This window comes from Rhincodon typus, chromosome 11 (assembly GCF_021869965.1).
Source record: "Rhincodon typus isolate 14 chromosome 11, sRhiTyp1.1, whole genome shotgun sequence".
NCBI classification, from domain to species: Eukaryota; Metazoa; Chordata; class Chondrichthyes; order Orectolobiformes; family Rhincodontidae; genus Rhincodon; species Rhincodon typus.
Window position 1 is genome coordinate 60335563 of NC_063342.1, and position 21429 is coordinate 60356991.

At 39.2% G+C, this 21429-nt stretch overlaps 1 protein-coding gene across 3 annotated transcripts in view; it reads left to right on the top strand.

Moving 5' to 3' along the window:
- Positions 1-17691, top strand: part of LOC109920613 (toll-like receptor 7) — a 24750-nt gene extending 7059 nt beyond the window's left edge. The window contains exons 2-4 of one of the 3 annotated variants that reach the window (XM_048602575.1): positions 6691-6860; positions 11989-14846; positions 17219-17691. In XM_048602575.1, the coding sequence (XP_048458532.1) occupies positions 6822-6860; positions 11989-14846; positions 17219-17222 (2901 nt within the window). In that variant the 5' untranslated portion in view covers positions 6691-6821 and the 3' untranslated portion in view covers positions 17223-17691. Of the gene's footprint in view, positions 1-6690; positions 6861-11988; positions 16636-17218 lie in introns of those variants that run through there. The other 2 variants (XM_048602576.1, XM_020520658.2) reach the window with 2 other exon arrangements.
- The last annotated feature ends 3738 nt before the right edge of the window (positions 17692-21429 follow it).

The following is a 21429-nucleotide window of genomic DNA, read 5'->3' on the forward strand; positions in this document are numbered from 1 at the left end:
TGCTGCTTGGCCTGCTGTGTTCATCCAGCCCTGCACCTTGTTGTCTCGGATTCTCCAGCATCTGCAGTTCCTACTATCTCATATTCTATGAGGTTGACCTGGCTGACCTCATTACAGTCACTACAAACCCTATCATTTAACTGTGTACCGCTGTGCTAGCAAAGGCCAGAATTTGTAGTATTTACCTGTTCGGCCTCCTTCCGCAGCATATCGTCAGGAAATGCAATGGCTGACACTCCTCAAAACTCTTCACTTCAACACTGGGCAGTTAACCTGAAATGAGTTTGGGGATAGGGGGAAAGATCATTCCAAAAATTTCTTACCCACCATCCTGCCCACTGAGAGGTTAATAGAAGTGCTGAAACATATGAGGAATTTTGAAAGCTGTTTTTACTGGCTGGAAGATTGGCAACAGAGTGCATAGTTTAAGTTAATTGGCAAATAAACCAGCACAGAGTTGAGATTTTTATTTGCAGCAATTTATGGTGACTGGAATTGCTGCCCAATGAGCTAATGGGAGCAAATTCAACCAGAAACTTTCAAAAAGAAATTGGATAATGAATTCAGAGCTTTGGAGTAAAATTGAAATAGTGAAACAAATTGGGGGTAGCTCTTTCAGGGAGAATGTACAAGCATGATGGGCCAAATAGCCTCCTGTTGTGCTGAGTCATTCATTATTGGGTTGTTTGTCCTGCTTTTTCTTTTTCTTTACTGGACATACTTGGGTAATTTTCCTCATTATTGAATAGATGCCAATGTTGGAGCTGTACTGAATAAAGTGTAGCTGAAGTATCTAACAGCATTGCTATGGCCCTGGAGCCACATGTAGGCCAGATCAGGTAAGGATGGCTGTTTCCTTCCCCAAAGGACATTAGTGAACCAGATGGGTTTTTCTGACAATGGATTCATGGTGATATGAGGCTCTTAATTCCAGATATTTTTATTGAATTCAAATTCCAGCATCTGCCATGATGGGATTCAAACTCAGGTTTCCAAAACATTGCCTGGGTCTCTGGATTAACAGTCCAATGATAATACTACTGGGTCCTGTAGTTGGTAGGACCTGTACAAAACTAACCCATTTCTTTACAGGACTTTAAATTACCTGTTGGTACAAACATATTGCATGGTTAATTATAGGGCAGGATCAATTTTTGCCATATTAGTATTTTTTTTGTGATGTGATAATGCAACGTCTCTCTGTATCCAAAAATGCGACATGCGTTGGTTCCATTGCAGCCTACATAACTTCTATTGTACAACTGGCTGTTGCATTAATCCTACTCCTTGCTTCTTCTGTTTCACATATTGGCTATACATACACTATTAAAGAGGCTTCCACACTACATCTATTTAAAGTGGTGCTTGTTATATGTCCATTATTTCTACTATATTTGGTGATACCTCACATAATAATCTCTTGTAATTTTATTTGTTCAATCAGAGAATGAGGACTTCACTGGCTAAGCCAGCATTTATTGCTTATCCCTAATTGCCCATAGGGTGGCTAAGAGTTGGTCATATTGCTGTGGGTCTGGAGTTACACAGATCAGGTCAGGATGACAGTTTCCTTCCCTAAATGACAGCAGTGAACCAGATGGGCTTTTCTGACAATTGACAATGGTTTTGTGGTCATCATTAGACTCTTAATTCCAGATTTTCTTTTTGCATGGAAACAGACCCTTCAGTCCAGCCAGTCCATGCCTACCATAATCCCAAAATAAACTGGTCAATTGGCTTAAAGACAGAAAACTGAGTAGGAATAAATGGGTCATTCTGACATTGACAGGTTCTGACTAATGGGATACCAGGTGGTGGGATTTGAACACTGGTCCCCAGAACTTTATTTTGGTCTCCAAATGTAACAGTTCAGAAATAATACCACTCAGCCAATATTCTCTATAACATGTCTTAATGGGTCTTAATACTGGTTTTCCTGGGATTGTTAGCACAATTCCAATTAGCATATTATACGTAAAACCATTCCACGTCGTATGCTAAATGCCTGAACTGGCAGCTATTTTCCCTGTTCTGTGACAGGTTAAATGAGTGTGCATTTGTTCTCCACAGAGGTATCTCACCTTCATGTACTTGTATCACATTTTCCTTCATCCATTTGTGTGTAGACATCTTTCATGACTGCATCATTTAAGTGAATTTTCTGCATATTGAACAATTTATTAATGGCCCAGACATGACTCCAGTACAGAGGCCAAGCTCAGAGAATTAGCATGTCAGGCCTTTGTCTGTACTGAGCTTTCTCTCCTGGATCCTTGTACCTTTTTTTTCAGAAATTCATTCAGTTGAGAGCTTAATATCTGAAACTTCTGTTGCACCATTGCCAAACCAATTGAATTTACTCCTGAGTTAGATGCTGTAGCAACATCATTGACTAGGCAGTGTTTCAGTTCATCTTTTTCTGGAATCTGGGGGTGCAGCCATTGGTCAGCCTCCACCATTAAAGCAAGCTGCCTGTACTGTCACAGTTTTGAATAAGTTGTATACAATGCTCAAGTCTGAACTGAATATCACTCAGGTAGAGCAATATTGGAGATGTTTAGAACAACAGGTACCAGCTCATTGTATAAATTATCATATGAAAGTTCAACATCCTTTACCAACATTAGTCCTTTTCCTGGTCCTGGGTTCAAAGCTGGGTAAGGTGGGTCAATTATTTGTGCTTCAGTATCTTTCTCTTTCTCATTGCTTTTATTGCAATTATTGGTGACATCGTAGTTTGATGTTTTCACAGCCAAAACCACCAAGGCCCTTGTCAAGGAAAGTAGGATATATCCATTTGTCCATAAGATGAGTTGGTGGTCGGAATTTGAAGCCATTTTTTACTCCTGGGAGCTAATGTTTTGTTGAATGCCAATTAAACTCACCACTGGATCCCCCACCCCTTTAACCATGACCAATGCTTCCAATGATCTTTCCCTTTTGTGTCTATGCACAGCGCACAGTTTGTTAATTGTGATCACCTCATAAGGTCCTTCCCATTTTGGTGCAAATCCAATTCCTCCGGTGCAACCTTTACTGTGACCTTATTTAATACACTCAGTACCTCAGCCTGTTCTGTTCCGCCTCTATTACCGTGTTGTGTGTGATCTGCTAGTCCTTAACTTCCTGTCTTGGTCTGTGCAGCTGCTCACACATCTCTCTAAAAAATCATTTAGCTCTCTATTTTAGGATCCTACTTCCTGGTTACCAGTCTCAAAATCCCCTAGCAATCTCATTGCATTCATGTTTTAACTCATTAAGTTTATCTGGTCACTCTACTGAGGGTTGCCCTGAGTCCCATCAGGATATGAGACAACAAATCTGCCCTTCCCTGCCCTGCCGCCTGGATGACTTTAGCAAATGCTACTTGTAACATCCTGTTCATTCACTCAACCATACCTGAGCTCTGCAGCTGGCACAGAACATGAGAATTTTCTTCCTTAATCACTGGCCCTGTTAAATGTGTTCCCTGACCAAAACCGACTGTAATGGCTTTCCCCATCTCGGGATAACCTCCTTTATCATATTTGACCAACAATTATACAGTCTTTTGTGAGACAGGCTTCCATCCACCCTGTAAATTAATCAACAATTACTAATTAGTACATCTTTCCTCAACTCAAAGAGAGTGATCCCATGAAGTCTATTTGTACCTGCTCCTTTAGCTATTAACTAACATTTCCTTTAATTTTAAATTTCCTCTTTTTTTTAAACACATTTCCATAGAACTTACGTGTTTATTTATTAACTTTACATCTCTACACTTAATGTTTCTTTCCTGACTGCCTTCTTGGAAATATTAGAAAGGAGGGAATAGAAATGTCTTGTGTGTACACTCTAAACGCATTTCATGTCTTCTTATGTGGCCTTTCCTTAATAAATCTTATTTTAAACTTCACCTTCTGACTTCTCTCCCAAAACATCTTTCATGCCTTTCTTCACACATTAGCTAGCCCTCCTGCATGGTCTTAGCTTCCTGACCAACACAACTTAAACTGACTTCTTTCGCTAACATCTGCTGTGGTGTCTGACTTAATGCACAGCTTTGACTCTCGCATTTTGCCCATTCATTTCAGCCTACCAACCAAATCCTCATCATATTTTTTGAGTCTTGTCCATGTCAGTTCAGTACCTGCTCTCTGCCCTAATGATGGAGTGCATATTCACCGGAGTACAGTGCCAGTCCTGGGGATGTAAGACGAGATCCTGCTGATTACTCCAGTGACTGTTGCAGATCTGATACAATGCCTTCATCCTTTACCACCTTACTTTGGAGCTCTAGAGCCCCCTATGATTTACATGTTTTTGCCAGTTCATTTTGTGCACAGGGACATACATGCATGTCATTAGAATGCATCTTATTGCGACTCACATTATTTTCTTTTGCAGTTATTTTAAGACTTCTCTTGGTACTTCAAATTGGTTTCTTAGAACACACTCACTGGTTTCAGTGCTGAGTTGCAGGCTACCAGCCACTGTAGATTGCATTGCTCTTCAGTGTAGAGGGAGAGGTAGGCAGCTTGTGATGGTGGGGAAAACCGATCAGTCAGGGAGATGGACATATCACTGTGCAACACTGTGCTACATCAACATTACAACTGTAGCACATGCCAACAGCTTAATGTGGCAAACGTACTGTATCTGCGTCAAGAAAATGAGAATTTGTGAAAGTCAAAAGAAAGTAATCTTTAGTGGAGTGAAGAGGGTCTATGGTCAAGAGGGGTACTGCCACAGTCAGTCAAGGGGCTGGGCTGATTCCAGTCCAGGGCATTGGTGATGGCTGGTCATGCGTTTGATCCTACCAGAGTTGTAGGATCTGCATCCTCGCAATCTAGGCTTTCAGCCACAGACAGTCCTGCAGGTCAAGTGCAACCAGTCTAGTGGTTACAGCTAAGTCAGTTGGAATGCTGTGGAGACTTAATTTCTGGGGTGGGCTGATCTTTCCTGCAATGGGACAAAGGGAGCAATTTGAGTGCAATGGAAGTGATTGAAAAAACAGTGAATGGTGATGCAGGAGCAAGAGAGGTGGTGAGATGCCCCCAGGTGCAGTAGGCAGAAGATGTGAGTAGTTTGGGTGAGAACATTGAGTGGACATGATGCATGCAATAGTGGCAACTATAGTTCATGAATCTTGGTGAAAGGAGCATGCAGTAACAGGGTTAGAGTCAGTGATGGGTTTTGTCAGAGTGAGGTAGCAGAGAGGAAATGTTCGCACTTACCCTTGTGGGGTGTAGAGGATGACTGACCTTCTTCCTGCACACCCTGATGTCTTTTTTTAACTTGAGACATGGCACTGCCCTGGGCTGCAATTTAAGTCCAAAATGGCTTAGTCTGCATGTGAGGCGTCCTATGGCAGGAAAAATGCCTGACCTCCTCTCCACCACTCCACCAATCTGCCAGGCCCCAAGCAACAAAGTGAGCTTATCTTTTTTGATTTGAGTTGTTATTATCACAAGTACCAGGTGCAGTGAAAAGTTTTATTTTGTATGCGGTGCAAACAGGTCATACCAGACAAAGTTCATAGGGTGATAGAACAGAGTGAGGAATACAAGGTTACGGCTGCAAAGAAGGTGCAAAAAAAGCAAGATCAACATTGCATTTGAAATTTGAAAGGTACATTCAGAAGTCTAATAAAAGCAGGGAAGAAGCTGTTCTTGAACCTGTTGGTACTTGTGGTTAAGCTTATATATATTCTGCCCAATGGAAAAGGTTGTTAGAGATTGTAGATAGGATCGGAGGGGTCTTAAGTGCTGTTGGCTGCCTTTCTGAGGCAGAGGGAAGTGTAGATGGAATCAATAGATTGGCTTGTGTGATGGACTGAACTGTGTTCACAAGTTTTTGCAGGGCCACATCTTCAATATTGAGGCTTAAACACCATAATGTGGTTTCTGGCTTGTAGCATGTGAAATGGTTTACAGCTGGGCTTTAAATATAGTGATAGAGGTGTGTGGAATGATTGTAATGAGGTCAGCAAGGTGACTTTCATAGAATGTGAGTTTCCTGATTGGGACTGTTAATCTGGTCCAATCAGGAAGTCCTGGCTGACAGATATAAATAGGAATGTCAGACATCCTGTTCACTTTGATAGCTGGCTCTGAAGAAGCCAGACCAGTGTCAAGTACTATGCATGTGTAAATAAAAGCTGACTTGGTGACACAATATTGGTCTCTGTGGAGTTATTTCAGTGTGTATGTCATATGGTACCAGCAGTGGCAAGTTCTTTAACCTCTCTGGCCACGTGATTTGCCAAGAAAGGTACCCAAATGCTAGTTGCATATTTAATAAAATGAAAAGTGGAAGATTACATGGCAGAACTGGCACTTGGCTAGCTAGGACTGGGCACCAGCCATGACTTTTGCTTAACAAATCACATTGACTAAAAGATGGGAAAATCCCACCCTATGTTTCAAATACAGACCGATGGAGTTAATGTGCTGATTAATTCCAAGTCTGATTGAAAGCTAGAGCAGACTGAACATCTTGCCTCTGTTTCTATGTTCCTATGTACCACAAATTTATATTTTACTGTGGTGTGGCCAGCTACAGGTTTCAGCATTTTCTATTTTTCTCCACGAGAGGTTCAGGAGTAGCGTGCGTGTGTCACTCACAACTGTATTTTATTCAATGCACCTTTGTGAGGTACAACAGGGAAGTTAATTTTTAATGTGCTGTCATTTATACTCCATTCAGGCAAAGCATACTTCACCCAGTACCTTGGTGGAATCTGCAAGTTGGATGAACAGTCAACACTTATGAGATTTTTACACACAAATTAGACCTGTGACTTTCTCGAAAAGAAAAGTAAATTGCTTTAACTTTCCATGGGGATATTTCAATATCTCAAAATCAAAGAGAAAATGGTGAGTCATTTTGATTTTTCATTTTTAGTGTGAGTATGTGCAATGTTCCAAAAATAGTAAGAATTACTCAAAATCTTCCTTTCTGTCACTCATTTTTAAGTCTTTGTCTGCCCCTTTCCTCCACCCCACCCCCATGGCTGAAGAATGTGATTACCCTCCATTCTGTGCATGAAAAGCTCTGGAGATTAAGGTGACACTTGACAACTGTGAACAAGAGTTTGATAACAACCAATTGCGGATTCTTGTTACTTCAGCACCTACAAAATCAGTGTGTCCCTGCCTGTGTTCTAAACATGAAGGAGAGGAATAGCTGAAGGGTCATAGTGAGAGGTAGCTACACCTCACATTTAATCCTTACATCACCACATACTATGAATTAGCATACCAGCAAATGCACTGAAATCAGTGAAGTCCCTATTAAACATTATCTCCATATGATTGCTAAGCATCTCCAAAGAAATAGAGATCAGAAAATGTTAGGGCTGTAGAGTATCTCCTAGAGACAACGTTGAATGTTACCATAGAAACATCTATTCAACAAAACTTGCCTATGTTTTCTCCCAACTTTGACAGTGATTCTAATCCCATAAGCCTCTTATATGGGAGTTCAAGAAAAACGATAATATTTTACTGTAAGTGTGTTTAGAGTTGCAAAACAATCCGAGAATGATTGAACTTTGATGGGTTCAACTGAAGGATGTTACACTAGATAAAGGTTACTACACTTTGCTGATTCTTGCCTTAGCTTCCTTCAATGTGCTAAAGAAAGAAACCAGTAGTACCATTTCTGTTTCTGCTAAAGCGTATAACATTCAGCTAAATGAGAGGCATGATTTTATTTTTCCCCTTAATGCATTGTTCAGTAGCAAAGAATAAGTGACTGAGCCTAATGGGAAATAAATTAACAACAACTTTATCATTGATCCTGATCAAGCAACCTCCTTCTCCATCTCTTGCTTCCTTCAGATTCTACAAATTAATGCCCCTGCCTGCATATAATTAAACACAGTAGATAAACTAAACTAGATAAATTTAGGTCATAGGAACAGAAGAGGCCTTTCAGCCTAACAAGCCTGTTCTATAGGCTGATCAAACACTTCAATGTCTTTTATTCTCACTATCCCCATAATCCTTTATACCACTGATAAAGACTTATCAACATCTATTTTAAATATACTCAAAGAATGAGCTTCCACAGCCCTCTGGGGGAGAGAATTCTAAAGATTCACAACCTTCTGAGTCAAAAAAATTCTTCTCGACTCAGTCCTAAATGTTAAATTGTACCCCTGTTTCTAGATTCCCCAACCAAAGGAAACACCCTACCTGCATTACTCTGTCTATCCCTTGAAGTACTTTTTAGGTCTCAATGAGATAACATCACATTCTTCGAAACTCTAGCAATTGTTGTCAATTTGCCAAACCTCTTCATAGAAGGTTCACACCATCTGAGAAGTAGATGTAACTAATAACATCTTTACGGAGATAAGGAAATCAAATCTGCATACAATGCTCCTGGTGCAGTGTAAGCAAGCTCCTATTCAATTTTAACAATACTTCACTACTCCTGTACTCAAACCTTCTTGTGTTAAAGATTAAAATTCCAGAAGCCTTCCTAGTAACTTGCACATTTGCTTGTTAGCATTCAGTGACTTATTGGCAAGGGCACCCAGCTCCTTTTGCATATCTGCATTTTTTAACCCACTCATCATTTAAGAAATATTCAGCACATCTGCACTTCCTAACAAAATGGATAACCTCATGTTTTTCCACATTATATTAAGTCTGTCTTATTCTTGTCCAATCACTAAGCTGTCCAAATCCTCATGAAAACATTTTCATCTTCCTCACAACACAAATTCCTGCTTAGCTTTGTATCATCTGTAATTTTGGATGTGTTAAATTTGGTCAAAACATCCAAATCTTTGAAATATTTTGTGAACAACTGGGTCTAAATACTGATCCTTGCTGTAACCCACTAGCCACAACTTGTCAATGTGAGAATGATCCATTTATTCCTACTACTCAGTTTTTTGTCTTTTAGCCAATCTTTAATCCATACCAGACATTATCTGCTATCCTGAGTGTTTTAATTTTGCTAACCAACCTCATGTGGGGGAATCCTGTCAAAAGCCTTCTGAAAATCCAAATTTACTTCATCCATTGATTCTTCCCTTTATCAATTTTTCTTAGTAGCATCTCAAAAAAGTCCAGCAAGTTTGCCAAACATGATTTTCCATTCACAACTTGGTGCTGACTCTGCACAACCTGATCACTGTTATCGAAGTGTCCATCTATCACATCCTTTATGATTATTTAGATTGATTTTAGATGTTCCCTTGTTCCTATCTTAAATAGTGGGATGACATTTACAAACCTCCAATCTGGAGAAATCATTCCAAAATCTAACAAATTTTGGAAAGAGCTCAATATATCCATAGTTATTCTGGGAGGTAGACTATAATATCCTGGGGATGTAGATTTCACTTTGCAAATTTGACCAGATTTTAAATGATTGTCTCTGAGCTTATTATATGAAAGATTCAGGAGTAATTTATGATTTCATCTACAGAAGAAACATGACATTCAATATTTACTATCTCTTGAATATTACTTCAGAACAACCAGTTAACAGCAGTTTGCTACACTTGCTATATATTTTTCTTTTGTTTGCAAAATAAATTTGGAAAATTTAGATAGGCAATGTAGTGAGAATTTTTTATGTGATGCTGTGAAAAATATGTTTCACAATCTTGTGTTCATGTCTATATTCAATGATGAAATAATGAATTTTAAATATACAATGATATTAATTTCTGTCTATGCACATGATATACTGATTTAGTTACAAATAAATAACATTGAAATATATAAATATATGTGAAATAGTGTAGATATGTATTTCCTCTTTGGATTGAGTTATCAGGCATCTGGTTGCCTCTTAGGTGACTCTACAATAGTCTATGTGAATATTAACAACGTTTTATTTAAAGACAAATCATATACATAGTCGAGGGCCTGCTCAGAGTGACACCTCTATGGGATCACTCAGATAATGAAGCAGTCTATGCTCAAATGCAACAAAATTTGAACATCATCCAATCTTGGGCTGACAAGTGGCAAGTAACATTCATGCCATTCAAATGCCAGGCTATGACTATCACCAAGAAGAGATAATCGAACATTTATGACATTCAATGATATTACCATCACTGAATCATCTACTATCAACATCTTAGGGTTACCATTGACCAGAAACTGAACTAGTTTCACTGCATAAACACAGTGATGACAACAGCAGATCAGAAGGTAGAAATACTGCAGTGATTAACTCACCTTCTGAATCCCCAAAACCTGTCCACCATCTACAAGGCACAAATCAGGAGTGTGATGGAATACTCCCGACTTGCCTGGATGAGTGCAGCTCCAACAACACTCAAGAGGCTTGACACTGTCCAGGACAAAGAAGCCTGCTTGATTGGCACCACATTCACAAGCATCCACTCCCTCCACCACAGATGCTCAGTAGCTGCAGTGTGTACTATCTACCAGATGGACAGCAGAAATCTACCAAATTTCCTTAGCACTTTCCAAACCTGTGACCGCTTCCATCTAGAAAGACAAGGGCAGCAGGTACGTGGGAACATCACCACATATAAGTTGCCCTTCAGTTTAGCACAGGTGCAATGTCAGGCAGCTTGTCATAGATTTCAGCAGTGATCAGTCAAAGGGGTGTGCAACGTGAATCTCACACCTGCACCGTGTGCCACCAGTGTACATGACAAACATACCACATGCGCTTCAACCAAACAGCCATGTCTCAAAGTCTAGGGGAGTAGTTCTCTGTTAAGTCACAGGGGACTGTTGTCAGTTGATAGTCCTGCCTTAATCAGCCATTCTCCTTTGTCAGTTCAGGGGCTTGGACATGGTCAGTTGGCTGCTTGGGGTTGTCAGAGTCAAAGGTTATTTATCACCGCTGTCTGGGCGCTGGACCATAGTCAGTCCTACAGGTCCAGCACAAATAGTACAGGGGATTTGCTGGTCACTGATCAGTCAGAGCTACTCATCCAAGTAGGCTGAGGAGTGGGCCATCAGGTCCATTGCTGTGATGAGCAAATTTGGGAAGTCAGTTGTAGGTATTGGAAGCAACATGATGGAACGCAGATGGGGCAATAATTGTGAAAGAGTGTTACAAGGGGCAAATGCCCTTTTGAAGGTTGCCTGTGAATACTTCAGCTTCAGAGATGACTATTTTCAATCTGTAATGACCAGTGACATGGTGAAGATTGCTAATGACCAGGAATTGGATGGTTTCTAGTTGCTCAAAAGAGGAGTATCCCTGTTTGTTTTCAGAGCAAATGCAGCCTTTTTTGTTGTTATTTTATTCATTTTGTTTTTGCTGTTGCTCAAGAAAGTTAACAATTTCAAACTTTTGAAGTCTTTCCAGCATGCAATGCTCCTACATTGAACAATGAGAAGTTGTTATGCCACACTGTGCGATAAAGAAAGGCCATCATTCCCTTAGACAGTGTTCTAACGTGGCACGACATGAAGAATAGGTAGTCTGTGGAACTTGGTCTTTATTGCAGTTACAATGACTGTCGATCAAAGAGTACATTTATGAATTTGAGCTTGGGTTTCCAATGACGTGCCTCCTTGCCAACTATGCACCCTCAAAAGCTTTTTGTATTCATTCCCCTCCCACTACGTGCAATGTGACAGGCAGTTCCAGGCTGGCTGTGATTGACCCAGTCCACGACAGAGTTTTAAACATGGTGTCAGCCCCAGAAATCTCTGGAGGTTCCAGCAATGGTGATTGCTTCTACTGTTGATGATTGCATGATAGCACGAGTGCAAGAGAGGTCATAGAGGCATGGTGTGTATGTAACAAGGTGAACAGTATAAAACAGCATGAGAAAACATATTAGGGTTCATGAACAAAAACACCCAGAAAGTGACATTTAGCCAATTTTTCTGGCATTCAGCCCTGTGTCTATATTTTATGTGTGAGAAATTTGTGAATCATGAAGAGAAATTAGCACATTTTAATTGAAAAGTGTTGTATTTGTACATAGAAAATGATTAATAACGTCAACTTCCTGTTTTGACTTATTTTAAAATATTTCTTTAGGTCAAACCAACATCAGCTTCAGCACTAATTTTACTGTGCTTCCTCTTTCTACTCAAAATTGTTGTACCGCTCACACGCAGCTGGATTCCCAGAAGCCTCCCATGTGATGTGAGTATACAGAATAATGGCTACTCAATTCAAGTAGACTGCAGAAACAGCCGGCTTCGAAGCATACCAGCAAACATTCCTGCAAATGCAACAAGTCTAAATCTGGCAAATAATCAGATTTCAAATATTTCCAGTTACCAGTTCTCCAACTTACAAAACCTGACCAAACTAGATTTGAGTCAGAACGTTTCACCTGGGAAGAACATGAATATTGCAGAGGACAGCTTCTCCTCTCTGATAAAACTGCAAGAATTATACCTGGATCAAAACCACCTTAAACGAATCCCAAAGAAACTCTCATTTAGTTTACAACTGCTCAGCCTCAAAGGCAATAAGATTCTAAATATAACAAAAGAGGACCTACCCAATTTGTCAAACATAGAAACACTTCACTTGTCGCAAAATTGTTACTATCACAATCCCTGCAAGGTGTCCAACTATATACATGATGGGGCATTTTCAAGTGGCAACAAACTGAAAAATCTATCACTTGGCTCAAATAATTTAACTTCTGTTCCTCGAAACTTGCCAGAAACACTAAGTTCATTATATCTCAATAAAAACAAGATTCAAATTATAAACCATGATCATTTTGAACGTCTGATTGATCTGGAATTCCTTGACTTATCTGAAAACTGCCCCAGATGTTTTAATGCTCCTTTCCCATGTGAACGCTGCCCTGGAGATAGTTCCATTCACATCCATCCAGATGCTTTTCAAAGGCTTCCAAAGTTACAGACATTAATTCTTTCCAGCAACAGCCTCCGTAAAATACAAAGTAGCTGGTTTCAGAATTGTACAAGCTTGAAGGTTTTATATCTTCAAATGAATTTCTTGATTGATGAAATTGCTACTGGAGACTTTTTAAACCACCTACCCAGGCTAGAAAAAATTGACTTATCATTCAACTATAAAATAACTCATTATTTCAAAAATATCAATCTTTCAAAAAATTTTTCTAAATTAGTCTCTTTGACAGAATTAAATATTAAAGGTTATGTTTTCAAAGAACTCGATTACCAGGATCTAAAACCATTGCGCCATCTCCACAATCTTACCGTTCTCAATCTTGGAACAAATTTCATTAAACAGGCAAACTTAACAATCTTCAAAAACATCAAATCGCTAAAGATAATAGATCTTTCAGAAAATAGAATATCACCTCCATCAGTCAACAGAAATCTTCTACATGATTCTACATATAAAGGTAAATCTCTCCCATATGTGGAATCAAGTTTACAAAAATCAAATTTACTACCTTGGGATAGCCACCTTGGACATGAATCTCTTAATAATGATGATGACTATATCTTTGGGCCAAACATGAAGAGGGATTGTCATTCGTATGGGATGACTTTGGATTTGAGTTTGAATAGTATTTTCTTCATCAGCCCAAAGCAGTTCAAAGGCCTTGAGAAAATAAGGTGCCTGAATTTGTCATCAAATGCAATTGGGCAAGCTTTAAATGGGACTGAGTTTGCATCCTTGTCGAATTTGAAATATTTAGATCTTTCTCATAATCGACTTGATCCAGCTTATGATAACGCTTTTAAAGAACTGTGGCAACTGGAAGTGTTGGACTTAAGCTACAACCCGCACTATTTTGTTGTTGAGGGTGTGACACATAAAATGGGATTTATTGAAAACCTTAAATATTTGAAAAAGTTAAATTTAGGCTACAATGCCATCTTCACCCTAACAGAAAAAGGATTGAACAGTACCTCTTTGGAAGTTTTGAAATTCCATGGAAATCGGCTGGATATTTTGTGGAAAAGGGAGGATTATAGATATATAAGCTTATTTAAAAATCTAATAAACTTGACCCATCTCGATTTATCATACAACAAACTTGAGTGCATCCCATCTGAAATTTATGAAAATTTACCATATAATTTATCATACTTGTCTTTGAGTCACAACAAATTAAGAAAGTTTAGTTGGCCACCACTTCGCTTTTTGAAGAACCTGCTGACTTTAGACCTGAGCTACAATTACTTAACTATTGCCCCTGATAGGCTGTACAATAGCACCAAGTCCCTCCAAAAACTGTTGCTGAAACAAAATAGAATCTCTCAACTCCCCATAAGCTTCCTTACATCAGCAAACAGAGTTAAGTATCTTGATTTAAGTTATAATAAAATTCATATGTTACAGCAGACAGTTTTTCCAAGAAGTGAACAACTTTTCCTGGAAGTTCTGGTTTTAAAAGGGAACCCGTTTTATTGCATTTGTGAACTTGTGCCATTTATTGCCTGGATTAATACATGTGATCTGGACATTCCTCAGCTGGCCACTGATGTTACCTGTGGATCACCTGAAAGTCAACGAGGACAGAGCATTATTCTCCTTGATCGGCACACATGTGCAATGGATGATGTTGCAGCTTCACTAAGTTTGGCTTCTGCCATCATCATTTTTTGCACAACGTTTATAGCAGTGACCCATCATTTGTTTTACTGGGATGTATGGTACTTGTACAATTTCTGTGCTTCTAGGTTGAAACAGTATCAGTATCACACGTTTAAAGTGCAGAGCTGCTCCTACGATGCGTTTGTTGCTTATGACACTTCAGATCTTGCTGTGACAGACTGGATTGTCAATGAATTATTGGTTCATTTGGAAGATAAAGATGAAAGGCAACTTTGCCTCTGTTTGGAAGAGAGAGATTGGGAATTAGGAATGCCTGTTGTTGAGAATCTTTCTCAAAGCATACACAAGAGCAAAAAGACTGTGTTCGTGCTTACAAGGAGGTATGTCAAGAGTGGAAGTTTCAAAACAGCCTTTTATATGGCTCACCAAAGATTAATGGATAAAAATGAAGATGTAATTGTGCTGATCCTATTGGAACCTGTTTTAATAAACTCAAAGTATCTGAAATTAAGGAAGCGGTTATGTCGCAGCTCAGTGTTATATTGGCCTAAAAATCCTAATTCTGAAGACTTTTTCTGGCATTGCTTAAGAAATGCAATAGCAGCAAACAATAACTCAAAATACAATACAATTGCAGAATTCAGTTGAATCCAATTAAGCCATTTTTATTTGCATGATGCCCAATACATAATCAGGTAGGCTACAAATTCCAATGTATTTTCTTGGCCATTCATCCTCAAGTATGTCTTGACCACTTAAGCTTTCATGGTCAAGTTATTATGGAACTAAGCTAAACTGAAGACAAAGAATAAGTCTAAAATTCTCATCTCCCTTTTTGATAATAAACTGTCAATTTTTTTCCTCTAGCTGCTACTGTCATTCGGAGGTGCTCAGGAACTTCTTTCAATGTGCTTAAAATTAAAACATTTCTCTCCCATGTGCACTGCCCAAACCACTTCTCCATCTGATCACTCATGATGTGCATATTGCACATTTTGACACTCACCCACCCACCATCACAAAATATATATATTGTCCTTTAAGATTACCAGCTAATTCCTCTTCACTTCAACTCTAAACTTCTCATTTTCAGTACCATGCCTGTAACATCAGTAACTTCACACTTTTGATTTAAATGTCCTTCCAGATCTTCCATCTTCAAATTACAATTCACATTACCAAACATTGCCCACCTGCATTATTCACCTTCACTCTAAATTAATGTCACTGCATCATCAATTCCACCTTCTTCAACTTGCCTCTGTTTCTCTCCTGGTTCTTTCACATCTGTTGTGTCATTGACACTACTTCATATTAGGTGACCTCTTCTCTCCTGGCTGCATTTTCATTTATAGTATCCTTGCTATCCTCTTTATCATTTGCATCCGGATTCTTAAAGACATCAATGGAAGCATGAAATCAGTTTCCACATGTATGCCAGAGATGCTTGTAATTCCATATTTACTCTTTCCATCAATGATACCGCTTTGTCCAGCAACTATCCTGCACAAAATTCTGAATGAGCCATAACTAGCAGCAGTTTGATGTCAGCAGCAGTAAAACTAAAGAGATTATATAGACATTCCAAAACAGCTATGATTCACGTTGATTCCATTGATCACCCCAGCATCCACCATAGACCTAATCTTAGCGTATAGGATTTTATTTTGGATACTATTTGCAGCTCCCTCTTCCACATCCCAATGTAAGTAAGACTGCTATCTTTCCTTCTTCAAATTAGTCGCCCATTTCTGCTCCTGCCAGTCAATAAAATTTAAGTTCCTAACTTTGTCATCTTCACCCTAGGTTCTTCCAACACACTTCTTGCTGTCCTTTATGCCTTCCCATCTCATACACTTTGTCACTTCTTTTCAATAGGTGTCTCTGGCCCATGTCCCCACTCTTTAATAGTTAACAATAGAGGAAACAATATAATTACTAATACACTATAATGGTCATCAACACTTTTAAACTATGGCTATTATTCTGTAAGATGAGGCAAAATTATATTCATAATGCGTTGCTAATTTAAAATAGTTAGGTATGCACTGCTTCTGAAAATACATCCATTCTTTTGTTTAAGAAAAGTGTTCTGTTTATTATTTACAGCAAGGTCACTGTGCTGCTTTATTTACTTGATGTTGCCTTAATAAACTACTTTTGCCTTTTTCTAAGATGTCACAAGTTTCGGTTAAATTTAATGATAAGAAAGCAGATCTGGTCAGGTTCTGATTTTCATGGTGATGACTGGCACGACTTTTATGTCAATTGAAGATAATCAGTGCCCACTGGTGGTCTGTAGGGCTAATAACAAGACTGTTTCCAGGACCAACTTATTCCTGTATCTATCAAAGCAATGATAGTTTCTAAACAAACTCTTCATGCATGTTATTAGACATCCCTGTAGCAGATGGGACTTGAACCCAGATCCCCCGGCTCAGAGTTAAGGACACCCACCACTGCATCACAAGCACCCCCACCACTGAAGTAATGATTGGTATAACTTAATGTAGACCAGATGTAATCTGTGGGTAGGTATGGAAAGTAACCTTACAAAAGCGCATTCTGACTGAACACTGCAGGGACAGATGGGGGAAGTGTCAGGGCCACACTTCATTTTCATCTATGTTCACTCTACAGCGTAGATTTTTATGATAATATAAAATGAGAGAAAATTGTCAGCAGCCCAGTTTACATTTCTACTGATTTTTATTTTCACTGAAGTGATGTAGTGTCATATTTTCATTCACAGGTGAGGAGAATTGATTGGCCCCTGTCGATATAAACCTCTCTCAGTCGATTGCAGCAAATATTTTAGTTTTGCACACAACTATCACCCTTCAATCAAAACTTGATTACAAAAATGAAATTGAAGGTGACAATCCCAAGGTTTTCTTGAGTAAAAGGGGAAAAAAAAGTGACACCAAACACACACAAACATCAATGGAGTGGTGGAGAGGTTAAGGTCACAACAAAAAGTTAAAGGCAGTTCAAAGTTTTTTGAGCTGTTAAGATAATACATGAGAAAACTCAGTACAGCCTGTTTAGCTGTTGTCTTGTCTCTCCAGCTGTGAAGTTTGTTGATCTTGTGTTTTAACTGAACAGTTGTTATTTCATGCTGCTTTATCACCGAGTGTTTGAGATAAAAAATGCAATGTTGTCCTAATGGGCTTCCTGGCTTGCTCTCAACATATGATTATTATCATGAGGCACTTGCTGCAGTCATCTGTCTTACAGTCAGTTCAATAAAGAAACAGTACAAACAAATTGTTGCCCTTTGAGCTTGTAACATCGTGTCAGAGTGGAACTGAGGTTGAACCTTGAAGTGCTGTATTGAAGCAAAGCTAATAAAAGAGGAACACAGAATATTCAGAGCCACTGAAGACACAATAAATCACAGAAAAGGAATAAAGAAGCAGGCCACTGCTGATAGCACTGGTTAAAAAAATAATGGCTGCAAATTTTCCTTCTTCTGGCACTGGCTGGAATGAAAGGCGATGTAGAACAAAACTATTAAGTTTTTTTCTTTCACATGAGCAAAACAATGAAACTGAGATCGTATCAATTAACAAATTAAAGCAGCTACAAGTAGCCATGCATTTATCAATGCTAGGGAGAGACTATTTCAAAGTGTATTTCACCCTAAATCTCTCTGAAGAATAAAAAAAACACCAAGCTGCAGAAGACACACCAAGCTGCAGATTGAAACCCAAGTGAATGTAACTTATGAAAGGTGTGTGTTCAATATTAGGGTTTAAGGTGAAAAGGAGTTTATTCTTCAATATGCACCTGCATTCACAGAATCCTGCAAATTTACCCAACAAAAAGATCTAATTAAAGACAAGATTGTATTAGTGTTCCCTCTAATATTCTTTATGGCTGCCTGAGCCTCCAAGATCCATGTGCAGTAGTGACTTCTGGAACTAGAAGTTAATGCTGCAATTGTCCTGTTGATGCCAATCGCTGTGTGTACAGCCCTGGAGAAGATGCACACATATGCATCAGCATAGTTTTGATGGAATGTTGGGCACAACAGATCACAAAGAAAGAGAATGTCTACTGAGAGAGGAGAAACTTACTTACAGAAAAGCAATCAAAATGTGCAGAATCAGTGAGATTCGAAAGTCTGCAGGTAGAACATAATCTAACTTTTGTGTACAATTATGGTGGTCATGAGTTATTAGTCCTCTTGTTTACTGGATTTGCACGACTTTTACTATCTTGGGACTGCTAAGAAAAAGAGACGTCAGTATCCCATTCTTACAATTCAGATATTTTATACAATGCATTCCTTGCTTATGACACTTCAAGTCTAACTGTGAGACTGGGTTGTCACAGGATGGTAAAGAATAAATTGACTTATGTCTTTGCCCGGAAGAACTAAATCCAAAAAGCCTTCTATATGGCTCAACAAAGAACCATAGATAAAAATGAAGATGTGACTGCACTTATGCTGTTAGAGCTTCTCCTATAAAGTTGATGGAATATTCCTATTTGCAGTTAAAGATTTTATTGAGTGAGATTCATGTTGCTTGGTCTGCCATGACTTGGAGTCATTTTTCTCACGCAGCCTTCTACTCTTCACTTCGTTCATTATGCATCTGAAGTCTTGGGTGCCTTTCACAGGGAATCACATGGCTGGAAAGGGGTGAGTGCTCGTCACTGCCAAAACTTTCCAGCATTCAAGCCTCTTGCATTACATTTAACGCCTAGCTGCACACCATTTTAGATGCTACAAGCCAGAAACTGCATTCTCATTGCAGCATGGTGCTTGACCATTTTTCGAGAACACATGGCCCAGAGGAAGAGAAAACCCATTTCCCACTTTATGGATGGGTCCTGGAGGTGTTGGTGAACAGGTTGATGGAGAAGAGGTCAATTCTTTTCTATCTGATCCCCACAGAGGCCACACCACTACACCAAACCAGCCTGGGCACAGACTGAAGTCTGGCTTACTGCTGTGTCCTAGGTGAAGCAAGATGTGAAAAAATGTGGAAAGAAGGTCAAATGTCATTTGTGTACTGCAAGGGCAAGTGCCACTCTCTGCTACTTCACTTACATGAGGCCAGCGCTTACTCAGCATGTAAACCCATAGATTGAACACAACCACATAGGCTGGCAACCTGTAATTAATACAAAAAATCCAGTGTGCTAAGAAAGGGATGCAAGCCACAAAGAGGCAGCCTGTAAGCTAGTGCTGAAGAATGAACTAAGAAAGCAGCCTCCAAGTATTTGATAAACTGAGTAAATGCCAAGATATTAAACTAAGAGCCAAGAACCAAGAGCCGTAAGGTACATCCCATGAAGATAGCATGAGATGCTGTGTATCGCTGTGAACAGGGCACTATGGCAGAATTGGGGAAGTCATGGGTGCTCCTGAGCCCCAATGTAAAGTGTTGACGGAGTGTAGCAGTGGTTGAATCAGTCTGGGAGCAGGCAGGATAATGTGGTGAGGTTGGTGGCTCGCTGATGCCAACTTGTATGAATGAAGGATCAAAGAGGATGTGGCCATGGAGCATACAGGGATATTGTCTGAAGAAGCAGTTGGGCAAGCATTTGATAAGCTGAAGCTGCCAGGTACCCATTCAGACTTACATGCTGGAAATTTGCACCAGAGTTTATCAGTGAAGGAGAGAATTAGAAATAGCATATAAATACGGCAAATTGGGGATATACTGAGATACAAATACATTAAAATAAGGTTGTCACAGCTTGTTTTAGATCACTGCATGCATCCAAGCGGTTCATTTGGATTTGGTTAAATATAATTGAGAGAAGGCTCCACAACAGCAATTTGTTTAAATATAAATGTTTATTAAGTAATTATAATGATTATAGTGGTAATAATAAATGGAAAAGAGAAAAAGCAGCAAGTCTCACGCCCTTCTGCCCATCAGGGATCCCTCAGTCGATGGCTGGTCTGGAGGCTTATGTTCGTTCCTGGCACAATTCATGATTCTGAGTCGAGGCAAAGTCCAGCGACTTAGAACAAAACTCTCTCTCTCTTATATGGTGTAACAAACAGCCAGCATAAAGAAAGCAGATACAGAAAGACAAAACTGTTGGCTGGTACAGAAAACACAGTTGTAGGAAAACAAGCTGCTGGTGCTATCTTCAGCCCATAAAGGAATATCCACATGACACATTCAAGGTCATGCAGCTGTTGAGTATCATCATTAATTTTTAGTCCTTCTGCCCATCCTCTGCCTTCCACCCTGATGATATCCGACAGCACATGTTACAATTGCAGATGCAAACAAAAATCAGCAATAGCTGGGCAAGAACATATGAGGAGAGTGTGTAACCTACACTAGAATATTAAAACTACAATGAAAATAACTAGCATCAATACAAAGAAAACAACAATAGAGTGTATCACCAAATTAATGATCGCAGTGGCCTTTGGGGACCAACACTTAATTATATATTCCACCCCTGACATATCGTCAAGGAAGTGATAGAACCAGCAATATGTGTCACCTGACTGAGGTGACCAGAATATTGTCTAAATTTTTTTTCAGCTAATCTATTTACATAATTTGCTTTAAAATTCAGTGTATTCCAGATTCAGGTTTCTTAATTTCTGTTTTTTTTAATCCTTCAGTTCCCCGTCCACAGATCACTTCACCCAATAAGAGTAAAATAACATTATTCACGGACTCAAAATTTCTCCAGCTCTCTTTATCTGTATCTGTCTTGAGGATACTTCTCCAATATGTTTCCCTCCTTGCCAATTGTGTTAATGATTGTATCATTGAGTGGTAACTACCTCCAAATGCAGGTACTCCCTTTTGAGCTACAATATACCAACACAAGGAGAGGCCACTTTGGATTTGGTGCTTAACAATGAACCGGGCCAAGTGTCAGACCTGTTAGTAGGAGAGCATTTTGGCGGTAGCAATCATAACTCTGTTACTTTTACAATAGTCATGGAAAAGGATAGGTACATACAGCAGGGTAAGG